This window comes from Macaca mulatta, chromosome 20, assembly GCF_049350105.2.
Source record: "Macaca mulatta isolate MMU2019108-1 chromosome 20, T2T-MMU8v2.0, whole genome shotgun sequence".
NCBI classification, from domain to species: Eukaryota; Metazoa; Chordata; class Mammalia; order Primates; family Cercopithecidae; genus Macaca; species Macaca mulatta.
In genome coordinates, this window is record NC_133425.1 from 83,978,053 (window position 1) to 84,001,001 (window position 22,949).

The 22,949-nt window shown below is 50.3% G+C and overlaps 1 protein-coding gene across 9 annotated transcripts in view; it reads left to right on the forward strand.

The window, feature by feature from the left end:
• The window catches only part of ZC3H18 (zinc finger CCCH-type containing 18), a 69,581-nt gene that overhangs the window by 23,097 nt on the left and 23,535 nt on the right, over window positions 1-22,949 (forward strand). For all 9 annotated transcript variants that reach the window (XM_077986697.1, XM_077986698.1, XM_077986701.1 and 6 more), the window contains 5 exons: window positions 7,741-7,889; window positions 8,183-8,275; window positions 9,359-9,516; window positions 18,364-18,481; window positions 21,047-21,315. In XM_077986697.1, the coding sequence (XP_077842823.1) occupies window positions 7,741-7,889; window positions 8,183-8,275; window positions 9,359-9,516; window positions 18,364-18,481; window positions 21,047-21,315 (787 nt within the window). The remainder of the gene's footprint in view (window positions 1-7,740; window positions 7,890-8,182; window positions 8,276-9,358; window positions 9,517-18,363; window positions 18,482-21,046; window positions 21,316-22,949) is intronic.

Sequence of the window (22,949 nt, forward strand, 5' to 3'; positions counted from 1 at the left end):
GTTCAGACGATTCTCTCATCTCAGCCTCCCAAATAACTGCGATTACAGGCATCTGCCACCACCCCCAACCAATTTTTGTATTTTTAGCAGACATGGGGTTTCATCATGTTGGCCAGGCTGGTCTTGAACTTCAACCCTGACCTCAGGTGATCCCCTCGCCTCAGCCTCCGAAAGTGCTGGGATTGCAGGTGTGAGCCACCGCACCCGGCCCCTACTTTGGGTTTCTGATTTATCCCTCAGTGAACAAGCATCCCAGTCCATTTTTTGGGTCTGATCTCCTTGGCTCTGCTCCCCCCAGTTTTTTTAAATTGTGGTGGAATACCTTTTCTTTTTTTTTTTTTTTTTTGAGACAGAATCTCGCTGTCGCCCAGGCTGGAGTGCAGTGGCGCCATCTCGGCTCTCTGCAACCTCCACCTCCAGGGTTCAAGTGATTCTCCTGCCTCAGCCTCCTGAGTAATTGGGACTACAGGCACCTGCCACCACGCCCAGCTAATTTTTTTGTAGTTTTGGTAGAGATGGGGTTTCACCGTGTTAGCCAGGATGGTCTCAATCTCCTGACCTTGTGATCCACCTGCCTCAGCCTCCCAAAGTGCTGGGATTACAGGCGTGAGCCACCACACCTGGCTGGAATACCATTTTTTAAGTGTACGGTTCAGTGTTAATACATTCATGTTGCTGTGTCATAACCATCACCACCATCCATCTCCAGGACTTTTTCAGCTTACAGAACTCAAACTCTGTACCTGTGAAACGACTTCTCATTCCTCCCACCAGCCTCCTAGCACCTGCGGTGGTGTTGTCTCTGAATGCTGACTGTTCTAAGTACCACGTACAAGTGGAATCATACAGTATTTGTCCTTTTGTGACTGGTTTATTTTACTTAGCATAATGTCGTCAAGGTTCATCGGTCATCAGGATTTTTTTTTTTTTTTTTGGACAGGATCTCACTGTCACCCAGGCTGGAGTACAGTGACATGATCATGGCTTACTGCAGCCTTGACTTCCTGGGCTCAAGCCATCCTCCTGCCTCAGCTTTCCACGTGACTGGGACTACAGGCATGCCACTTTGCCCAGCTAACTTTATTATTTGTAGAGACAGGGTCCCACTGTGTTATGCAAGCTGATCTTAAACTCCTGGGCTTAAGGGATCCTTCTGCCCCTGCCTCCCAAAGTGCTGGGATTAGAGGTGTGAGCCACCATGCCTGGCCTTCTTCCTTTTTAAGATTGGATAATAAGTGCAGTAGCTGATGCCTGTAATCACAGCACTTTGGGAGGCCGAGGCAGGTGGATCACTCGAGGAGTTGGAGACCAGCCTGCTCAGCATGGCGAAACGCTGTCTCTACTAAAAATACAAAATTAGCTGGACGTGGTAGAGCATGCCTGTAATTCCAGCTGCTCAGGAGGCCAAGGCAGGAGAATCACTTGAACCCAGGAGGCAGAGGTTGCAGTGAGCCGAGATCACACCACTGCACTTCAGCCTGGGTGTCGGAATGAGACTTGGTTTCACAAAAAAAAAAAAAATCTGACCTCTATTTCTTAGTGTGGAGTAGCCGCGTGGGGTGTATCCTCATCTGTGGATGGACACTTGGGTGGCTTCCACCTCCAGGCAATTGTGAGTAGAGCTGCTGTGAACATGGGCGTAAAAGTCTCTCTCCAGACCCTGCTTTCAGTTCGTTCGCGAGCAGCCTGGCAGTGGAGTTGCGGACGACGTGGTGGTTGTGTGTTTCATCTTTCGAGGAGCCGCCAGGCTGTTTTCCACAGTGGCTCTGCCGTTGGACTTTCCCAGCAGCAGCGTGGAGGTGTCCAGTTTCTCCACGTCCTCACCAGTACTCTGTTCTGTTTTTTTGGTAGTAGCCATTCCAGTGGTGGGAGGTAACACCTTCCTGGCTTTTGATCTGCCTTCCCTGAAGGTTTGTGCCGAGCTGTCTGTTTTCATGTGCTCGGTAGCTCATTTGTCCTGGGTCTGCCTTGAAGAAACGTCTTTTGCTCAGTTTTGAATCCTTGCAAAACTGTGTTTAAAGCAGCAGGTCTGAGTGTTGTCTGTGAACCCCTGGGAGTCCTTGAGACCCTTTCAGGGGACCCTGAGGTCAAAACTATATTTATTTATTTTTATTTTATTTTATTTTACTTTTTTGAGACAGTCTGCCTCTGTTGCCCAGGCTGGAGTGCAGTGGTATGATCTCAGCTCACTGCGACCTCCGCCTCCCGGGTTCAAGCTATTCTCCTGCCTCAGCCTCCTGAGTAGCTGAGATTATAGGCACAGGCCACCATGCCTGGCTAATTTTTGTAATTTGGTAGTGGCTAAATTTTGTGTTTCAGTTGGTCAGGCTGGTCTCGAACTCCTGACCTCAAATGATCCGCCCACCTCGGCCTCCCATGCCACTTTACTTCATGTCTGTGCTGTAGTAGTAAGAATTGTAATTTAATTAAATCTTACACTTGAGTACAGATGTTTTATTTATTATTATTTATAAGGTCTTTTAAAAAAACTTTACTAAAGTAATATTTATGTGCCATGAAATTGACCCATTTTAAGTATACAGTTCCATGATTTTATAAGTACATCCCTATGATAAAATATAATTTATAAATTAGGCACAGTAAGAGATTAACAGCAATAGCCAATCATAAAATAGAGCAGTTGCAATAAAAATGTGATCATGGTCTCTCAGAAGAGCTCACTTTACTGCACTCAGCCATCTGATGACGTGAGATGAAACGCTCGCATGATCACACGGAGGCCTTGCCATGTGGCATTGGGCTCCTCGTGATCTCCTGCCGATGCGTCAGGAGGAAGGTCATCTGCCCCCAGTGATCGTGGGTCACAGCCACAGTGAGCACAGCACCACCGTGCTCCCAACGGTTGTTGGTGGCCAAGAGGGCTGCTAGATGACCAGTGGGCAGTCAGCGTCGTCGGCAGCGTGGATCTGCTGGACAAAGGGAGGCTTCGTGTCCCAGGTGGGACAGAGGAGGTCGGCACAAGATTTCATCTTGCTACTCAACACAGAACATCATTTAAAATTTAGGAATTATTTTTGGAATTGTCTAATATTTTCAGACCACAGGTAACTGAAATTGTGGAAAGCCAGAAAGCAGTGGAGGGGTCCTACTGTGCATGTCTCTCAGTACTCAGCATGGCGGAGTGGCAGCGCTGGTAGAGCACCTGCCAGCACTCAAGTCCAGCGGCCTCAAAGGGCAGCACGTGCAAGGCTTGAGCTGCGGCTGACCCTGTGCGCTCTCCGTGGAGCACACATTCATGACGAAGACTGGCAGACATGCCGGGGCATGCAGGTCCGGGTCCTGGCAGGAACAAAGTGAGCCCGCGGCTTCAAGGGGAACAACAGACAGTGTTAGCAGTATTAAAATTGAAGCTTTCAGTTGAAAATTGGTTTGTGTGCTCACCAGTTTCTCGGTGAGTCAGGACTTTCTCAGGTGACCATTGCAGGATGTCACAGAATCATGCCTTTGTAAAAGACCCATTCAAAGTTCAAGATAGATCAATGGATTTCAGAGAAGCCAAGCTGGGAAAGGGTGGTGATAGGATTCGATTGCAGCTCACTGTAAGGAGCCTTCCCATGCTGAGTGTGGTGTCAGGAAGAAGCTCTCAGCACATCTGAAAAGGCTTTTAGATGCCCCTCCCTTTCTAGCTGAGTCTCTGAGTCTGTAATGTCCTCTCCTGCTTCAGCCACAGCAGCCCTTCATGGCCGATCGCACACAGATGGGAGGCCAGGGGTTTTCCGGGGTCAGCATGCAAGGGAGTCGCAAAAAGGCAAAGAATGCCACTCCTCTCACCAAGTATTTTAAACTAGTTTCATAAATATTGGTCACTATCTATCGGATACCTTGTTGTTGTTCAATAATGAGTTATCTTTAAAGGCCTTTCTCAATTTCTAATACCATTATACACGTCAATAGAAATGACCCATGTGAACAAGGAAACGGAATGGATATTTACCGTATTCAAAATCAGAAGAGACATTTAAAGATATTTCATGTGGGCTGTGCTGGAGCGTGAGCTGAGCCTCACTTCCTGCCGTCTCTGTTTAGTCTCTGGATTTTCCACGTTTCCTGTCTGTTTCCCTGATCCAGTTTGGGTTTGTTGCTGCTGAGCATGCAGGTTCCCTTTCTGTAGTTACATTGTTCAGTAAAAAAAAAACGAGGCTCAACACAGAGCATGATTTATATTCTCAGGTAAAAGGGGGAATGATTGGTGGATGGAGCCCCAGTATATTCATAACTGCCTCTGGCAATGGCCGTGGGGTAGGAGGTCGACTTCACAGTGTACCTTTTAGAGTGGGTGGATATTTTTTATTTACAAGTATTTCATTTTATTATGAAATATTTCATATATGTAAAATAACACAATGTTTACACAGACATGAAGATTAATAAGAGAATAAAATAGTTGGCCGGGCGCGGTGACTCATGCCTGTAATCCCAGCACTTTGGGAGGCCGAGGTGGGTGGATCACCTGAGGTCGCAAGCTCAACACCAGCCTGACCAACACAGAGAAACCTCATCTCTACTAAAAATGCAAAATTAGCCAGACGTGGTGGTGCATGCCTGTAATTCCAGCTATTTGGGAGGCTGAGGCAGGAGAATCACTTGAACCTGGGAGGTGGAGGTTGCAGTGAGCTGAAATCGTGCCATTGCACTCCAGCCTGGGCAACAAGAGCAAAACTCCGTCTCAGAAAAAACAAAAACAAACAGTTGCTACTGTGCTGACATTCCAGTGAAGAAAAAGACCATCATCCTGCCTTGAAGCCAGAAATAGTATTAGACATTTCAGCAGTGAAGGAGCTGCCTCTGCCCCGCTCCAGCGGCCTCTGTCCTTGTCCTCTTCTGGCCTGAGGCCGTGTCTTTGTACGCAATATCTGCAGGACTGTCTTTATACTGTTAGAATCACAATCCACATAAATTCTGGGTTTGAAGTCCCGGTTAGAAACAGAAGAGTATACAGTTTGTATACCAGAAGATCTTTATTTTTGCTTCCATTTTCGGATAATTTTTTTTTTTTTTTAACAAATTGCTTTTTAAACTATGAAAGTAAGGCTGGGGACGGTGGCTGACACCTGTAATCCCAGCTCTTTGGGAGGCCGAGGCGGGCGGATCACCTGAGGTCAGGAGTTTGAGACCAGCCTGGCTAGCATGGCAAAACCCCATCTCTACTAAAAATACAAAAATTAGCTGGGCGTGGGGGTGTCCACCTGTAATCCCAGCTACTCAGGAGGCTGAGGCAGGAGAATTGCTCGAACCCACGAGGCAGAAGTTGCAATGAGCCTAGATCACTCCACTGCACTCCAGCCTGGGCAACAGAGCAAGACTCTGTCTCAAAAAAAAAAAAAAAAAAAAGGAAAAATGGACTGGCAGAAGTCGAGGAAATAAAATCTAAAGCCTCTTCCCACATTCCCAACAGTTGGGTGTGTTCCTACACAGATAAAAGTTCACATTTTAAAAAGGTGGATGGGACAGCAGTGTTCTTTTTGCCTGACATCTGCTTTAGGTGTGTCCCAGCTAGATGTGCAGGCCAACTGTGCTGCTTTCCAGAGCCATCTTCCCCTTTACTCTGGCCAGGGGCAAGGCAGCGCTCAGCCCCCCCGGGCAGGTGGTCCCCGAGAGCTGAACACTGTCACCCATCAGCGTCTAGTGTCTGGTGGCAGCCCCACGCTCACCTTCTCGGCTTGCTCTTCAGTGCTTGCTGGTTTGTTCTCTTCTGCCTTATTCCTCTTTTCTCCCCCTGCCAATATCAGTGAGAAAGGATCTTTTGACAGCAGGTTCGTAGGTGATGTCCTAAAAATTTTTGTAAATAGAAGAACAATAACATTTAGCCACCACCTAGATACATATTCTAGATGAAAAAGTAGTACAGAGGCCGAGTGCGGTGGCTCATGCCTGTAATCCCAACACTTTGGGAGGCTGAGGCGGGCAGATCACAAGGTCAGGAGTTCAAGACCAGCCTGGCCAACATGGTGAAGCCCTGTCTCTACTAAAAATATAAAAATTAGCTGGGCGTGGTGGTGTCCACCTGTAATCCCAGCTACTCAGGAGGCTGAGGCAGGAGAATCGCTGAAACCCAGGAGGTGCAGGTTGCAGTGAGCCAGGATTGCGTCATTTCTCTCCAGCCTGGGTGACAGAGCGAGACTCCGTCTGAAAAACAGGAAAAAGGAGTACAGAAAAGCTGTGGTTTCTGTTGTCAGCACTTTTCTGTACTTGGACATTTTTTACAATGAGCTTTTGTTACTTGTTTAGTTACACACGTGATTTTGAATACTGCATGGGTATTTTCAGAGGCAAACCATGAAGAGCTCTGTGGTCTGTTGAGTCTCTCTTAGATGTATGACTGCATTGTCGGTTTTTCTTTAAATCTCTCTGAGGCTCTGGATTTTTGAACCCCCTATAGAATAACATTTCCCAACCTCTTTGTTTTGTTTTGTTTTGTTTTTTTGAGATGGAGTCTCGCTCTGTCACTCAGGCTAGAGTGCAGTGGCGCAATCTTGGCTCACTGCAAGCTCCACCTCCCGGGTTCACGCCATTATCCTACTTCAGCCTCCCGAGTAGCTGGGACTACAGGCGCCTGCCACCGTGCCAGGCTGATTTTTTGTATCTTTTTTTTTTAGTAGAGATGGGATTTCACTGTTAGCCAGGATGGTCTCGATCTCCTGACCTCGCGATCCTCCCGCCTCGGCCTCCCAAAATGCTGGGATTACAGGCGTGAACCACTGTGCCTGGCCTCCCAACCTCTTTTGACTTATGTGTGATCTCTGAAATGCTTTTAGAAATTTTAAAAATTAGTTTGTCATTTTTGCATTTCCAGATAAGCAATTTTAAGTTTACTTTCTTTCATGTTTAATTTGGATTGATATTGTTATTATGTTTTGCTGAGTTGGTTTTAATGCAAGCTTAAGTGTTAATGATGTTTAAGATTAAAATTTTAAATGATTTAAAATCTAACTGCAGTTAACCCATTGAAAAAATTTCTAAAATCACTTAGATACTATATGCCATATTTGGTTTTAAACAATGTATACATATTATCTATTCAAAAAAGTACATTTTTAAAAAGTGATTCAGTAATTAAACACTTAGATGTCTTATATTCTGCACTGAAAAGTCGAGGTTTCCTTTACTAACTCTGATGTTCTGTTGAAGATGAAGGTTTGTGATTGTTATTTATGAGCAAAGTGTAAAAGCCCTGTTTAAATTCCAGAAATATCTTGAAATGCTCTGTGAGAATTTTCATAAGAGAAATGCAGATGTACAGAGGTGGCCAAGGGCACCCTGAACACACCTGTAGGCTTCTGATCATTGTTAATGCTTCTCATTGATGTCTGTGTCAGCACAAATACAGTTAACATCCAGGTGTACCTAGATGAGCCTGGGCCAGGGCTGGAAGCAAGGCTCTGGGGCTTTTCTGGTTTAAGGGGAAAATTAATACTCAGACAGTTGGTATGCATGAACTCTCCACAAAGTGACTCTGAAACGGGCTGTTTCCTCTGACCAAGGCGCCATGGGTTCCTGGCAGCCTCTGGGGAACTGCTGTGCCTGGGCAGGTGCAGCTGCCTGGCTCAGCCTCTCCAGGCTTATCCCACCCACCTCCCCGTTCAGTCCCCGCTGCTGTGTGGCTCACCATCAGGCCTGGGTAAACATGGCCTCTGCCCTCTCCCACCCCCAACCCCGGCAGCTGCCCTTGTGCAGTTAGGCTCTTGTGGACCCTTTCTGATCTCACTTTTGTTTCCATAGGGAACTGTACCTGGGGAATGAATTGTAGGTTTATACACCCTGGAGTGAACGACAAGGGGAACTACTCCCTAATCACCAAAGCCGACCCCTTCCCGCCTAATGGCGCCCCGCCTCTCGGACCTCACCCGCTGATGCCCGCCAACCCTTGGGTGCGTGATGCCTCTTCTTTCATTGTTAGCACATCAGCCAGCTGAGCTCTGTCTGAATCTCAAGCTTAAGACAAGTCGCTGTGCCTTAGCACAGGCTCAGTGCCCCGTTTCAGCTGCTTCTGTTGTCCCGAGTGGAAGCAGGCCTCGGCTTTCTGGGGACGGAGTGAGGCTTGGTGGAAGGAGAGCGGCCACACGCGGCCAGCTGGTGTTGTAGTTGATGTTTTTACTGTCTGGTTTCTCTGTACACTTGAAAGTTTTACTTTCTCACCTTCTCCCTTCTCATTTTTCAACAGGGTGGGCCGGTAGTTGATGAAATTTTGCCTCCACCCCCTCCAGAGCCCCCAACAGAGAGTGCCTGGGAACGAGGACTCCGGCATGCAAAAGAGGTAATAGAATTCGGCAGAAATCCTGACAAGAAAGATGCTATTACAGGAGTGGTTCTTGACAAAACTGGGATTTCCTCAGTCCAGAGACAGCCATAGAAAGCCCCAGAAAAAAAGCTCCGAAGTTAGGGGTTGGTTTCTGTGGTGTCTTTATTATTTTTTTGATTTTTTTGATTTTTTTTTGTGAGACGGGTGTTTCGCTCTTGTCGCCCAGGCTGGAGTGCAGTAGCCCAGTCTTGACTCATCGTAGCCTCCACGTCCCAGGTTCATGTGATTCTCCTGCCTCGGCCTCCCAAGTAGCTGGGATTACAGGCATGCGCCACCAGGCCCAGAAAGATGGAGGATTAAATCTAACTGTCTCAGGCAGCAACCCAGTAGGCCAGGAAGTTCAGTCCAGGGCATACCCACTGTTTTCATGGGGCTGGATCAGCACTGGGCCCCCGACTGGCGCTGCCCAGGAGCACAGGGTGCAGTCTCCAGCCACTCACAGAAAGCCTGGTGAGGCTGCCCTCGCCGCACCCCGGGATCTGCGCCCCATGCTCCTGAGACTGTTCTTCTGGAGAGAGCTTGGGGCTTTCTGGCCCCGTCACTGCACACTCCCTCCCTCTAGGCCCATGTTGGCCCCAGTGTATGAACTTAAGCTCTGGGAACCACTCTGCCGGCACCTAGCCCCGCTTCCTCATATTCCTGGTCAGCCTCTCTGCTGGGAAATGATGGACAAGATGTTCCTCCTCACTCCCTCGGCATGTCACCTCCTTCCCTCTGAGACTCCAGCCACTCCACGTGCTGCTTGTCACTGAGTAACTGAACCGTGAGTTCAGTTCCAAGGGTGGTTGAAGGAAGTGATGAGTACCTCACGTGGGCACACGGAGGCTGGGGGCAGCTGTTCATGCAGAGACGGGCACAGACTGCCCTGCCCAGAAAGACGCCTGTGCTGTGCCCGCCCCTCACCCTCGAGCACTTGCAGCCGGCAGCTCCTGCTCCTGGGGGGCTGCTGCGGTCGGGTGGGGCGGCCGCTTTTGTGTTTCCTAACAGCGACGCCCAGTATTCCACTCCGTGTTGACTTCTTTCTTCTTACAATGGTAGGTTTTAAAAAAAGCAACTATCCGAAAAGAACAGGAGCCTGACTTTGAAGAGAAAAGGTTTACGGTGACCATTGGCGAAGACGAACGGGAATTTGACAAAGAAAATGAAGCTTTTCGAGATTGGAATTCTCGGCTCCCGAGAGATGTCAGAGACACAGTGTAAGGAATGGCCCCGCCTGCCCCTCCGGTTCCTCCCTGCCTGCGGCCATGTCCGGGGCCCCAGGGTGCACTCGGCTGGGGCCCAGCCCCGCTGGCTGGAGTCGCAGTGACATGCCTGAGAGCGTTCAGGCATGGTTCTCACAGCTCATCTCAGCTTTTTGCTTCTAGGAAGGAAGCGTTGCGGCTCTGTGCTGCGGGCCTTGACTGGCAGCACTCACACCACTGTGGTTCCTGAGCTCTGAGAGTTTTTGCAGCTGTCCTCGAGGCCTCTAGAGCCTCCCAAGTCTGTGTTTCTGGCTCCTTACCCTCCCCACATTAGCCGGGAGCCAGGAAATGTGTGGAGGTTGCCACAAGCCAGGAGCATAACAGCTACAGCCTCTTCGCTGTCAGTGCTGTTTTGTCTTCACTGCTTGGCTCCTTCAGGGCATTGATGGCTGGTGTTTTTGTTTTGTTTTGTTTTGTTTTTTCTGGGACGGATTCTCACTCTGTCACCCAGGCTGGAGTGTAGTGGCACAATCTCGGCTCACTGCAGCCTTCGCCTCCATGGGTTCAAGCGGCTCTCCTGCTTCAGCCTCCCAAGTAGCTGGGACTACAGGCGTACACCACCACACCCAGCTAATTTTTGTATTTTTAGTAGAGATGGGATTTCGCCATGTTGGCCAGGATGTTCTCGGACTCCTGACCTCAAGTGATCCGCCCACCTCGGCCTCCCAGAGTGCTGGGATCACAGGCGTGAACCATTGTGCCCGGCCCATTTATGCCTGGTGTTTAAAAATCCTGTCTTACAGAAGAAGTGCCTAGGTTGAAGGGTGGAAGTCAGACCTTGGGGGGATTGCGTGGCATACAAAGTGCTGTTTACAAAACTCTGCCTGTGGGCGGCCCGGTGAGGTTCAGGGTGGGGAACTGGATTGTAATTCGCTCAGATCTGAATTGGCGCTCCATTATGCTGAGGCCTTAGCAGCCCTGCACATTGCTGGTAGCTATCAGGGAATCATAATCACTACGATTTCTGTCTGGAGTGATAATGAACAGCCACAGAAAAGGAAGGCATGCAGTGCGTGCGCTCCAGGATTCGGTCCTGTTGACTTGGCCCTGCAGGCCCTTCTCAAGGCCTTCTTGCTGCGAGCAGGCTCCCCTGGGCTTTCTGCCTGCGGGAGTTGGGGGAGGAAGCCCCAGTGGCCCACAGCTGCCCCTGAAGGTGACAACTTAGACGTTGAAGGGATAGGTATTTAAAGACTTGGTTAAAAAGTGTACATTTTCTAATTAAATTTCGTGTGGAATGTCAGATCACAGAAAGATGCATTCGAGTCAAAACTCTGCAGGATCCCCAGGGGTGTCTCCTGAAGCCCTGGAGGCCTTTGTGTTTTGTTGTTGTTGTTGTTAGATGTACGTGTCGTGTTTCCTGCCCCAGAGCTCGTGCGCACAGAGGATTCTATAAATATGTGTGAGGAATGATGGAATGATGGATCTTAGAACCTGGGCATGATCCTTGACCTCTATTTCCAGTTTCCCTGACTGGAGCAGGGACCTGAAAACTGCCTGCTTGGAAGTGGTTCGGCAGGTCTCTCAGGTTTTTTGGAGTGCCCTCTGTGTGTGTGTTGTATATCAGTGTTGGTTACAGAAACAGGTGTCTCCCGTCCTGGCACCAGGTGACAGAAGCTGACTCCTGGCTCTCTAGCTTCTCTCCCAGGAGCCAGTATCTACACTGTAGGAGGACCCCCAAATGCTAAAGCCTCGGCAGTCAGGGCTGAAAGGTTTTCACTGGTGTCTGAGAGCCAGATTTTTCTGTATGTTTGTGTTTTGTTTGTTTTTATAGTGCGGCCTCTGCATGTTACAGTTAACCTGAGGCCTTTTGTGCCAGACCTCCCCTGAGACCTGGTGAGTCAGGACCTCTGGGAACAGGGTCAGGGTGCATGTGTCACAGTGGCAAGGTGCCCTGGCTGTTTCTGATAGACACAGTGGGAAGAACTGTCAGTCAGCGTCCTGCCAGGAGGGTGGAGACCACCCTATGATTGTCACAAAGAGCATCTAGGGGAAAGTTGGGTCCACCAGATGGCTGCAGAGGAAAACAGTGAGTGGAGGGAGCCAGTGTGGCTGGGCTGCTGAGACCCAGAGGGAGGGAGGGAGCTGCGCTGCAAGCTCAGGCGTCTTGTTGCGTGCTGTTAGCAGGAGTGGCTCCCCATGTCACCCAGCCTTCTCGGTCCTACCCGTGCCCGCTGCAGGCTGGGCCTCACCTGGAACAGCTGGCAAAGCAGGCCACAGCTTGTAGGGTGTGCAGGAGGGTGGCTGGCAGCCCAGTTGGCCGTCAGGCTCCAGGGCCTTCATGGCACAGAAGAGGCCAAGCCAGCAACACTCGCATGCTGGAATCCTGCTGCGTGACAGGCTTTGCATCCGGTGCCCCTGACCTGTTTTGGGTCACAGCAGGCCGAGGTCAGGGCCATGTCCCTGCTGCACAGGTGAGGAGAGTGCAGCCTGGATTGATAGCTGTGACCTCCTGGCGTGGCGCCTCACCCTCAGCCACGGCTGTCCCGGCAGTATGTGAGAGGTCAGGTTCTCAGCCCCACCCCGGACAGTCTGAGTCTGAAACTCCAGGGAGAGCCCAGCCAGTGGTTTGTTAAAAACAAGCCCTCCAGGTAATTCTGAGAATCATTGATTTTAAGTAATTCCAGGGACATAAACCCTCTAAAGATACCACGTCATTTTATTCCCTAATGTTGAGGGTTTTCTATTGGCTTTTTGACATGAGATCTTGCTATGTTGCTCAGGCTGGTCTCCCAACTCTTGAACTCAAGCAGTCCTCGTGCCTGAGCCTTCTAAGTTGCTGGGAATATAGACATTAGCCACCTGATGTTGAGTTTTGCAAATAATTGTCACGTAGCAGCACCTTCATGCAGGCAGGCTTTGCTTACTGCGGGATGGAGTAAACACGTCGTTGTAGAACCAGTGGAATATGGTGCCTGTTCGAGAAGTCTTCAGGGAATAGTCTGACACTGTGTAAAGGACAAGAAAATCGTTTTTCCTTTTGTTGTTGTTGTTGTTTTCCTTTTTTTTGAGACAGAGTCTCGCTGTGTCGCCCAGGCTGGAGTGCAGTGGTGCCATCTTGGCTCACTGTAGGCTCACGGGTTCACGCCATTCTTCTGCCCTAGTCTCCCGAGTAGCTGGGACTACAGGCACCCGCCACCACACCCAGCTAATTTTTTGTATTTTTTTTTTTAGTAGAGATGGGGTTTCACCGTGTTAGCCAGGATGGTCTCGATCTCCTGACCTCGTGATCTGCCCACCTCGGCCTCCCAAAGTGCTGGGATTACAGGCATGAGCCACCACACCCAGCCTGTTTTTTCTTTATATCTCTTTTGGAATTAAAAATTCTCCTAGCAGGATCACTTAGTAAAAATAATACTTTGCAGCCGGGCGCGGTGGCTCACACCTGTAATCCCGGCACTCTGGGAGGCCGAGGCGGGCGGATTGCCTGAGCTCAGGAGTTCGAGACCAGTCTGGGCAACATGGTAAAACCCTGTCTCTACTAAAATACAGAAGAAATTAGCAGGGCATGGTAGTGTGCTCCTGTAATCCCAGTTACTCGGGAGGCTAAGGCAGGAGAATTGCTTGAACCTGGCAGGCGGAGGTTGCAGTGAGCCAAGATTGTGCCACTGCACTCCAGCCTGGGCGGCAGAGTGAGACTCCATATCTTTTTTATTTTATTTTATTTTATTTATTTGTTTGTTTATTTTTTTTTTGAGACGTGGCAATGTGTGCCTGTAATCCCAGCTACTCAAGAGGCTGAGGTGGGAGAATCTCTTGAACCCGAGAAGTGGAGGTTGCAGCAACTGAGATGGTGCCACTGCACTCCAGCCTGGGCGACAGAGCGAGACTCTCAAAAAACAGAACAAAAAACTCTCACATATGTAAGACTTTAAGAAATGACGGCCAGGCACGGTGGCTCACACCTGTAATCCTAGCACTTTGGGAGGCCGAGGCGGGCAGATCACAAGGTCAGGAGATTGAGACCATCCTGGCTAACACCGTGAAACCCCGTCTCTACTAAAAAAAAAATACAAAAAAATTAGCCGGGCGTGGTGGCGGGCGCCTGTAGTCCCAGCTACTCGAGAGACTGAGGCATGAGAATGGCATGAACCCGGGAGGCGGAACTTGCAGTGAGCCAAGATGGCGCCACTGCACTCCAGCCTGGGCAACTGAGTGAGACTCTGTCTTAAAAAAAAAAAAGAGAAATGTCATCTTTGCATAGGGCTACTGTACCCAGAATGTTCTACATGTCCAATAGGGACATGTGACCCAAAGACACGAGGGGCCTCTGGTGTGCACAGGATGTCACCTGTGAGAAATGTGGTCGTCAGGAGTAGCTCCACCGTGAACAGAGTTTCTGATTAAATCAGCCTCAGGCTGTCAGGCCATGGCCAGGGCCACGGACTGGGCCCTGCCAACTTCCCATACGCCCCCAGCACAGGAAGTGGTGCCGTGCCAGTGTATTAGAGGCGGGAGTGCAGGCTGCTATTCTTTGGAGTAGGATGTCAGGCTGGGATACAGAGAAACCAGAACAGTAATTTTCAAAAAGCACACTCCCTTTCCTCAGGTAACAGGTCTGCCAGATGCTCGTCGAGCACCTCCTTTGTCCCAGAGGCTTACCTGAGAGAGTATAAGTGGATTTCCCTGGGATTTGCTGGTGCTCTGTAGGGAAGCCCCCTGAGTGAGCAGGGAGGGAGGGTTGGGCTACCTGGAGAGTGAGACAGGGCCTGCTCCACATGAGCAAGCCCACAGTCCCACAGACTCTGAGGGCAGATGGGTGTATGGGTGCCCAGGCATTGCTGTGGCCTCTTCATGCCTTTGGGGACCTCATCCCCTGCCTTCACTTTCAGTAGCCAACATTGCAACAGGAAGGTGGGCAACAGGCAGGTGGGCACCACCCAGACCATGCTGGGTGGGGTGAGGGACAAGAGGCAGCAGGGGGCTGCATCACTGCTCCCTTAGTGAACTGCCTGGGACCCTCCTTTTCACCTTGGGTCTCTGCAGCAGGCAGGGGCATGTGAGCACCTGACTCCCAGCCTTTGCAGAGCACAGCCTCCCTCCACCTGGGTTGAGGTCAGCACGATTTCAACCTGAATTGTGCAAATGCACAATTTCATTGTGTAATATTGCATAACCCTTAGATTAAAAGTGGGTCATGTTCGACATTTTAGAACTTTTTCTAGTACTTTTTGAGCTCCAGTTTCCTTGTCATTGAAATGAAATGGTTAAACAAAGTGATCTCCAGGCTCCAAAGGTCTGATTCTTACACGTTCTCTAATTGCTCAACTTTTCACCTGCCATGCCTCTCCCTGGGCAGGGCTATGGGCAGAAACCACCTGCCTCTGGTGGGCGTGTCCAATAGTTCCTCTCGGCCAGGACCTCGGGTTCTCCCCTCCAGCGAGGAGTAGTGCACTCCACGTGCCAGTGCTGAGTCTGACACTGCCCAGACCTCTGGGGACGTGGGGCCTGTGGAGTGCAGAATGCATGTGTGTGCACAGGACGCTGTTCGTGCTGGCTGGTTAAGTGGTGACTGCAGAATGAGGCGCGAGCCTCCCGTTTGCTGCGAGCCAGCTTTGCCCAAGCTTGCTTGATCACAGAATCCTTTTCTCAAAAGGCCCATTAACATTTTGGGTTCCCTAAAACAGTTTGGGAAGTGTTTGTGCAGACCATGATACTGCCCAGTAGCATTTATTTTTAAATTGAATTAAATACCCTTCCAAATTCATTTCAAGAGTGTTTCAGAATTTTTCATGATAGTGCTGAGGAGTCTGTTGTTGGCATGGTTGCAATTCCTGGTGGCGTGCTGTGTTGACACGTTCTCTAGCGTGTGGTTGCGGTTCCCGGTGACGTGCCGTGTTGACACATTCTCCAGCACACGGTTGCGGTTCCCGGTGGCGTGCCGTGGTGGCACGTTCTCTAGCGCGCGGTTGCGGTTCCCGGTGGCGTGCCGTGGTGGCACGTTCTCTAGCGCGCGGTTGCGGTTCCCGGTGGCGTGCCGTGGTGGCACGTTCTCTAGCGCGCGGCTGCGGAGCAGATGGTTCCGAGGCAGCCCCGCTGAGGAAACGCTGTGTGCCGCGTTCCTGTCCACTCACCCACCTGCCAGAAAGCCTGCAGGAAAGAGGAAAGAGGCCTTTTCATTTTGCTTCAGTGCAGTTTCCCAAAAACAAATTTGCCAGCACAGCCCTCTTGTCAGAGAACACACACCCTCACACTCATTTTGGGAAAGGCTTTTCTGCCCTGCTGGGCTCATGCCATCCTCCTGCCTCAGCCCGCCAAGTAGTTGGGGCCACAGCCGTGCGCCTCCAGACCTGGCTAATTTTGTATTTTTGTAGAGACGGGGTCTCGCATGCTGTCCAGGCTTCCTCTTCGTTTTTATGTAGCATGATGTCATGTCACCACAGGTCTCTACAGATGTTTACTGAGTATCATAATTCAGTGTGATTTGAGTAGTGTGCACATTCGATTGAATGAGGTCGGACTGATTGGAACGAACTGAAGCTGTGTCCTTTGGGAGAGCCAGTGCTAGGCCATGTGGAGAGTTGAGGAGATGACCTCGAGGCTGTTAGTGGCCACCCATAGCTGGAGCCACCGCAAACCATGATGCATCAGGTTCCCACCCAGTCTACGCAAAGCAGTGGGTTGGCCTGGGGCTGAGACTACCCTGGAGGGGTGTCCAGGGACCTCCTGTTGCTGGTGTGCACCTTGTTTCCTCTGCTCTGCAGGAAAGGAGGTGCAGAGTTGTGGGCCCCGGCAGGAGCTTAGAGCAGACCCCACCACCCTGTGCGCAGTGGGGAAGACAGCCTGACCTTCCCAGCAGCGGGACAGTTGACCCCTCCCTGTTCGAGGAAGAATCCCCTCTGTCCCTGAGACGCCACCTCTCTGGGCGTGCCTGGTCTGTGTCTGGACCTCCTGCCTGCTTCTTCTGGCCGCCGGTTTTCATGTGCTGCGATGGCACTGGCTTAATTATACAGGCTTTTTAGGATGTTTAATATCTCAGAGGTCGTGTCTGGCATGTCTTCATTTCCAGGGTTTTCTTGGCTGGTCTTGGGGTCTGATTTTTCACATGAACTTGGGTGTCAGCTTGTCTGGCTCCGTAAAGAGGCTCATTGGTGTTTTTGCTGGGATTGTGTTACATTTATAAGTCAGCATAGGAAGGACTGACTTGTGGGCGATTCCGAGCTGTCCTGTCCCAGTGCAAGAGGCGTCTCCCCATTTATTCACGCACGCTTCGTGTCTCTCAGAGGCGTCTCCCCATTTGTTCATGCACGCTTCATGTCAGGCGTCTCCCCATTTATTCACGCACACTTTATGTCAGAGGCGTCTCCTTATTTATCTATTTATTTTATTTATTTTATTTTTTTTATTTTTGAGACGGAGTCTCGCTCTGTTGCCCAGGCTGGAGTGCAGTGGCCGGATTTCAGCTCACTGCAAGCTCCGCCTCCCGGGTTTACGCCATTCTCCTGCCTCAGCCTCCCGAGTAGCTGGGACTACAGGTGCCCGCCACCTCGCCCGGCTAGTTTTTTGTACTTTTTAGTAGAGACGGGGTTTCACCATGTTAGCCAGGATGGTCTCGATCTCCTGACCTCGTGATCCGCCCGTCTCGGCCTCCCAAAGTGCTGGGATTACAGGCTTGAGCCACAGCGCCCGGCCGCATCTCCTCATTTATTCACACACACTTCATGTCAGGTGTCTCTCCATTTATTCACAAAGGCGTCTCTCCACTTATTCACACACTGTTCGTGTCTCTCAGGCGTCTCCCCATTTATTCACGCGCGCTTCGTATCTCTCAGGAATGAGCTCTGCACGTTTCTGGTGAAATATGTTAATATTTTATTCCTCAGTATTTTTTTCTTCTTTGTTGCTTTTGTAAATGTGGTTTTCTCCACTCTGCCTCCTAACTGGTTATAATCTGTGTCTATGAAGACACTGATTTCTATGTTAATTTTTTTAATCGTCTGCCTTTCCAAATTTCTTTTTTGTGTATTTGAATTGGCTTTATCAGGTCTCTGGGTTTTCGTGTGTAGCATCGTATCGTTGTGCGAATCTGAGCTCGCTTTGCTCCTTTTTTGTGTGTTCTTGTGCGTCTGTGGGCTCCCCTTGTCCAGTCAGGTGGTGCCTCCACACAGGGACAGGTGGTTGCGGAGTCTCCTGGGGGAGCTCCTCCTGTTCTCCAGTGAGTAAGGTGCTGGCTTTAGTTCCAAAGTGTGTCAGTATATTTTTATCATGCTAAAGTATCACTTCCTTGTTTGTTTGTTTGTTTGTTTAATTTTTGAGACGGAGTTTCACTCTTGTTGCCCAGGCCGGAATGCAATGGCACGATCTCGGCTCACGGCAACCTCCGCCTCCCGGGTTCAAGTGATTCTCCGGCCTCAGCCTCTTGAGTAGCTGGGATTACAGGCATGCACCACCACATCCGGCTAATTTTGTATTTTTAGTAGAAACGGGGTTTCTCCATGTTGGTCGGGCTGGTCTCAAACTCCCGACCTCAGGTGATCCACCCGCCTTGGCCTCCCAAAGTGCTGGGATTATAGGCATGAGCCACCGCACCCAGCCCTCACTTCCTATTTTCTTGAGTATTTTTATCAAAAAGGCTATTGAATTTTTGTCAGACATTTTTGTCATCTGTGAAAAGAACCCCTTGACTTTTGGCCTGCTCTTACATGTAGTTTGTGGATAGATTTCCTAACCTTGAGCTAACCTTGCACTCCTGGAGTAAACCCCACTGAGTCACGGTCTGTTACTTTCTGTCCCTAATGTTTCATGTGGTCTTTTTATACCAGTGTTCCTAAGTGATGAGAGTTCTTTTTCATTGGCCCTTTTCAGACTCGAGCCTTATGCGGACCCTTATTATGACTATGAAATTGAGCGGTTTTGGCGTGGCGGACAGTATGAGAATTTCAGGGTGCAGTATACAGAAACAGAGCCGTACCATAATTACCGAGTAAGTATGACTTAAATATCCAGATATGAACTTCATGATCTGTTCATTAAAGTCATCCCTTTTTATTTATAGTAGAAAATATAGGGCTTTATATGAGCTTATAGAGTCAGCACAGTGTACCAATTTCAAAACCAAATTGATTGTTATGGAGAACTAATTCAGAGCCAGCGATTAAATCAGTGGTCATTTGAACAAGGACTTGCCTGAAAACTGGTTCTTGCTATAGTTTTGGGAGTTTTTTTTTTGGTTTTTGTTTTTTGTTTTTTGAGATGGGGTCTCACTCTGTCACCCAGGCTGGAGTGCACTGACGCAATCTCGGCTCACTGCAACCTCTACCTTCTGGGTTCAAGCGATTCTCCTGCCTCAGCCTCCTGAGTAGCTGGAACCACATGCATGCACCACCATGCCCAGCTAATTTTTTGTATTTTTTTTGTAAAGACAGGGTTTTACCATGTTTCCCAGGATGGTTTTGAACTCCTGAGCTCAAGCAATCCACTTGTCTCGGCCTCCCAGAGTGCTGGGATTACAGATGTGAGCCACTGCGCCTGTCCTGGTTTTTTCTTTTTCTTTCTTTCTTTCTTTTTTCTTTCTTTTTTTTTTTTTTTGGAGATGGAGTTAACTCTGTTGCCCAGGCTGGAGTCCAATGGCATGATCTCAGCTCACTGCAACCTCCACCTCCCAGGTTCAAGTGATTCTCCTGCCTCAGCCTCCTGAGTTGCTGGGATTACAGGTGCCCACCATCACACCTGGCTAATTTTTTGTATTTTTAATAGAGACGGGGTTTTGCCATGTTGGTCAGGCCGGTCTCAAACTCCCGACCTCAGGTGATCTGCCTGCCTCGGCCTCCCAAAGTGTTGGGATTACAGGTGTGAGCCCCGGAACCCAGCTCGGCCTGGTTTTGAAAATGAGATTTGCCAGTATACTTAATGATGCCTGTGTCTCCCTGATCGGGTGTGTCACTCTTCCCTGCCCCTCAGTGATCCCGTTTAGGATGTGGCGGCTGTTTTCATCTACTTCAGCCAGCTTGTTAAGTGTGTTCCTGCGGGCCTGCTGCACCTCACTCCTCTCATGGAAGACTGGTCTATACTGAGATTTCCTCCCTGGAAATCTCCCTGGTCTGAGCCTCAGTTTAGCGTATTGATGAATTAAGTGCTTCAGACTGTGAGTTCCTCATCTTAACTGTTAGGGTGATTTGACGAAGTGCTCCAGGGAAGGGTCCGTTAGAAGCTGCTGTGTAGTTCCTGCTCTGTGACTGCGGGGACAGTCATGAGCTTTGAGGACCAGGTGCGGCTGTCTCCTCAGGAGCCCATCAGGGTGAGCTCACCGAGAGGAGAGGGCCCTATTGTGCCGGAGAAGTCCCCCTGCTCGATCCTCTCGTGCCCCGTCTCTCCATAGAGCAGCTTCCTCATTGCAGGTGGGCTGCAGGGTCCTGCTCCCTACCCCTGGGCAGGGCACCCTGGAATGTGGGAGAAAGCCCCAGGAATCCCTTTCCACTGCGTTCTTCTCTGCTGTGTCTGAGGGAGGGGCAGCAGGGAGGCTGGGGGTGCACCCCACATCTCCCCAGCAGAGGCCTCGAGCCTGAAACTCGTCAGGTGCACTGTAATTGGACTTTATTCAGTTTTAACATTGAATATTAGAGCAAATGAATGAGTAAGAGCAAAGAGAAAGTTGGAAAGGGCATCTGAGGATTGTACTAGAAGAACAGGAGCAGCCTTTTGGATGCCCGCTCTGCTCCAGAGGCAGGGCATGTGCACTGCTGTGGCTGCACCCACCTGGGACAAGCCTGGAACTCCAGTCTCTGGATGGACGAATGGATTTGCCCAGGCCACATGGCAGAAGGCCATCTGTCCCAGCGGCATTGGGCTGTGACTGCAGAACTGCTGCCTTGAGTTAGTCTAGAATTGGCGGTTGGGATGATTTCACTCCTAGTTCGTGTTTGCTCTAATTTGGCATCTGACCCGGTTTTTAACATTGTGTTTTTTTTTTTTTTTTTTTTTTTTTTTTTTTTTTTTTTTTTTGAGAGGGAGTCTGGCTCTGTCGCCCAGGCTGGAGTGCAGTGGCCGGATCTCAGCTCACTGCAAGCTCCGCCTCCCGGGTTTACGCCATTCTCCTGCCTCAGCCTCCCGAGTAGCTGGGACTACAGGCGCCCGCCACCTCGCCCGGCTAGTTTTTTTTGTATTTTTTAGTAGAGATGGGGTTTCACCGTGTTAGCCAGGATGGTCTTGATCTCCTGACCTCGTGATCCGCCCGTCTCGGCCTCCCAAAGTGCTGGGATTACAGGCTTGAGCCACCGCGCCCGGCCTAACATTGTGTTTTAAGGAGAGAGTTGGGAATTAGATCCCCACTGGAGGGTGCTCCCTGATCCTGCCTCTCTCTTGCCATCTCCTCTGTACTCCACCGCAGAGTTCAGCCATAGTCGTGTGCACTTGGCGTTTTGTGTGTAGGTTTGTGGGGTTTAGGTGTGATTTTGTGACACAGATCGCGTGGTGTTGGAGCCAGGGCTTTCAGTGCCTCAGTCACCCAAATAACGCACTGTGTCCCCATGTGTTTGGCTTTTTAACAAAGGAAAGGGAGCGGGAGCGAGAGAGAGAGAACAGACAGCGCGAGCGCGAGCGGGAGCGGGAGCGGGACCGAGAGCGGGAGCGCCGGCAGAGGGAGCGTGAGCGAGAGCGGGAGCGTGAGCGCGACAAGGAGCGGCAGCGGAGGAAGGAGGAGTGGGAGCGTGAGCGAGCCAAGCGGGACGAGAAGGACCGGCAGCACCGTGACCGCGACCGGGAGAAGGAGCGGGAGAAGGAGAAGGGGAAACCCAAGCCCCGCTCCCCGCAGCCACCAAGGTAGACCGTGGTTCCCGAAGCCCAGGGGTGTGGGGAGTCCGGCACGCAGTCTGTACCTAGCCCCCCGAACTGCAGGTCCGGCACGCAGTCTGTACCTAGCCCCTCGACCTGCAGGTCCGGCACGCAGTCTGTACCTAGCCCCTCGACCTGTGCTTCCATTCTGCTGCCCACAGCTCTGGAGCCCAGGGGACGAGTGCAGGCCCACGGCCCGAACCTGTGGTTCCAAACCCAAAGCTCTCCGACGCAGGGCCTTTCTGTAAAACTCCCAAGGTGGTGACATCTGCCCTGAGCTCCTGGGAGGCTGTTCTTGTTCTAGGGGATCTCACTGATGTGAAAGTGCTTACAGTCCACATGCAAACATCAGTGTGCTTTAACAGACACTGCCCTTGTATACCACGCATGGTGTGTAACTCACACCCTGGGCGCCATGTTACTGTTCTCAGCAGAGTTCTGAATTCCAAAGCACGCCTGGCCCCCGGAGCTTGGGACTGGGCTCAGGTGCTGTGGGGCGTCCGTGTTGCTGGCCAGGGGGAGGCGCTCCAGCAGCCAGCATGCAGGGGAGGGCTGGGGTCCTGCCGTTTCCTTTGTGGAGTGGGTGCAGAATGATCCTTGCTGCCAGCTGCTGGGGGAACAGCGAAGACCCATGAGACAGGCAGGCGCTGGGGCTCGGGACAGCCGTTTTTTTCCTTCAAATATACTTGACTATTAAGAGCAGAATGGATGGGCCTCTGGACATTAGAGTACTGGATGATGTTTTTTGTGGGTGTTTCTTACAACTTTATTGAAATATAATTCATGTACCATGCAACATACCCATTTAAAGTGTACAATTCAGTGGTTTCTAGAATATTCAGAGTTGTGCAGCCATCATCACAATCAATATGGGAACACTTTTGTCTCCCAGAGTGAAACCTTGCGGTGGCTTACACTTGTATCCCTGCACTTTAAGGAGGTTGAGGCAAGTGGATTGCTTGAAGCCGGGAGTTTGAGATCAGCCTGGGTAGCAAAGCAAGACCCCATCTCTATTAAAAAAAAAAAGAAAATTAAAAATTAGCCGGGCGAGTTGGCATGAGCCTGTGGTTCCAGCTACTCAGGAGGCCAAGGCAGGAAGATTATGGGATCGCCTAGGTGTTGGAGGCTGCCATGAGCTACCCTTGCACAGCTGCACTCCAGCCTGGGTGACAGAGCGAGACCCTGTATCTTAAAAAAAAAATTGTTTTAAAAAAATTTAGGCTGGGCACGGTGGCTCACGCTTGTAATCCCAACACTTTGGGCGGCCAAGGTGGACAGATTGCTTGAGCTCAGGAGTTGGAGATCAGCCTGGGCAACATGGCAAAATCCCGTCTCTACAAAAAAATACAGAAAGTTAGGGCGTGGTAGTGCGCCACTGTGGTCCCAGCTACTCAGGAGGCTAATGCAGGAGGATTGCTTAAGCCCAGAAGGTTGAGTTGAGGTTGCAGTGAGCCGAGATTGTGCCATGGCACTCTAGCCTGGGTAACAGTAAGACTCTGTCAAAAAAAAAAAAAAGAAGAAGAAGAAACCTTGTACCCATCAGCAGTCACTCTCCACTTTGCCCACACTTCCCAGTCTCTTAGCAGCTTTGTGTCTCTAGGGATCTGCCCGTTCAGAACATT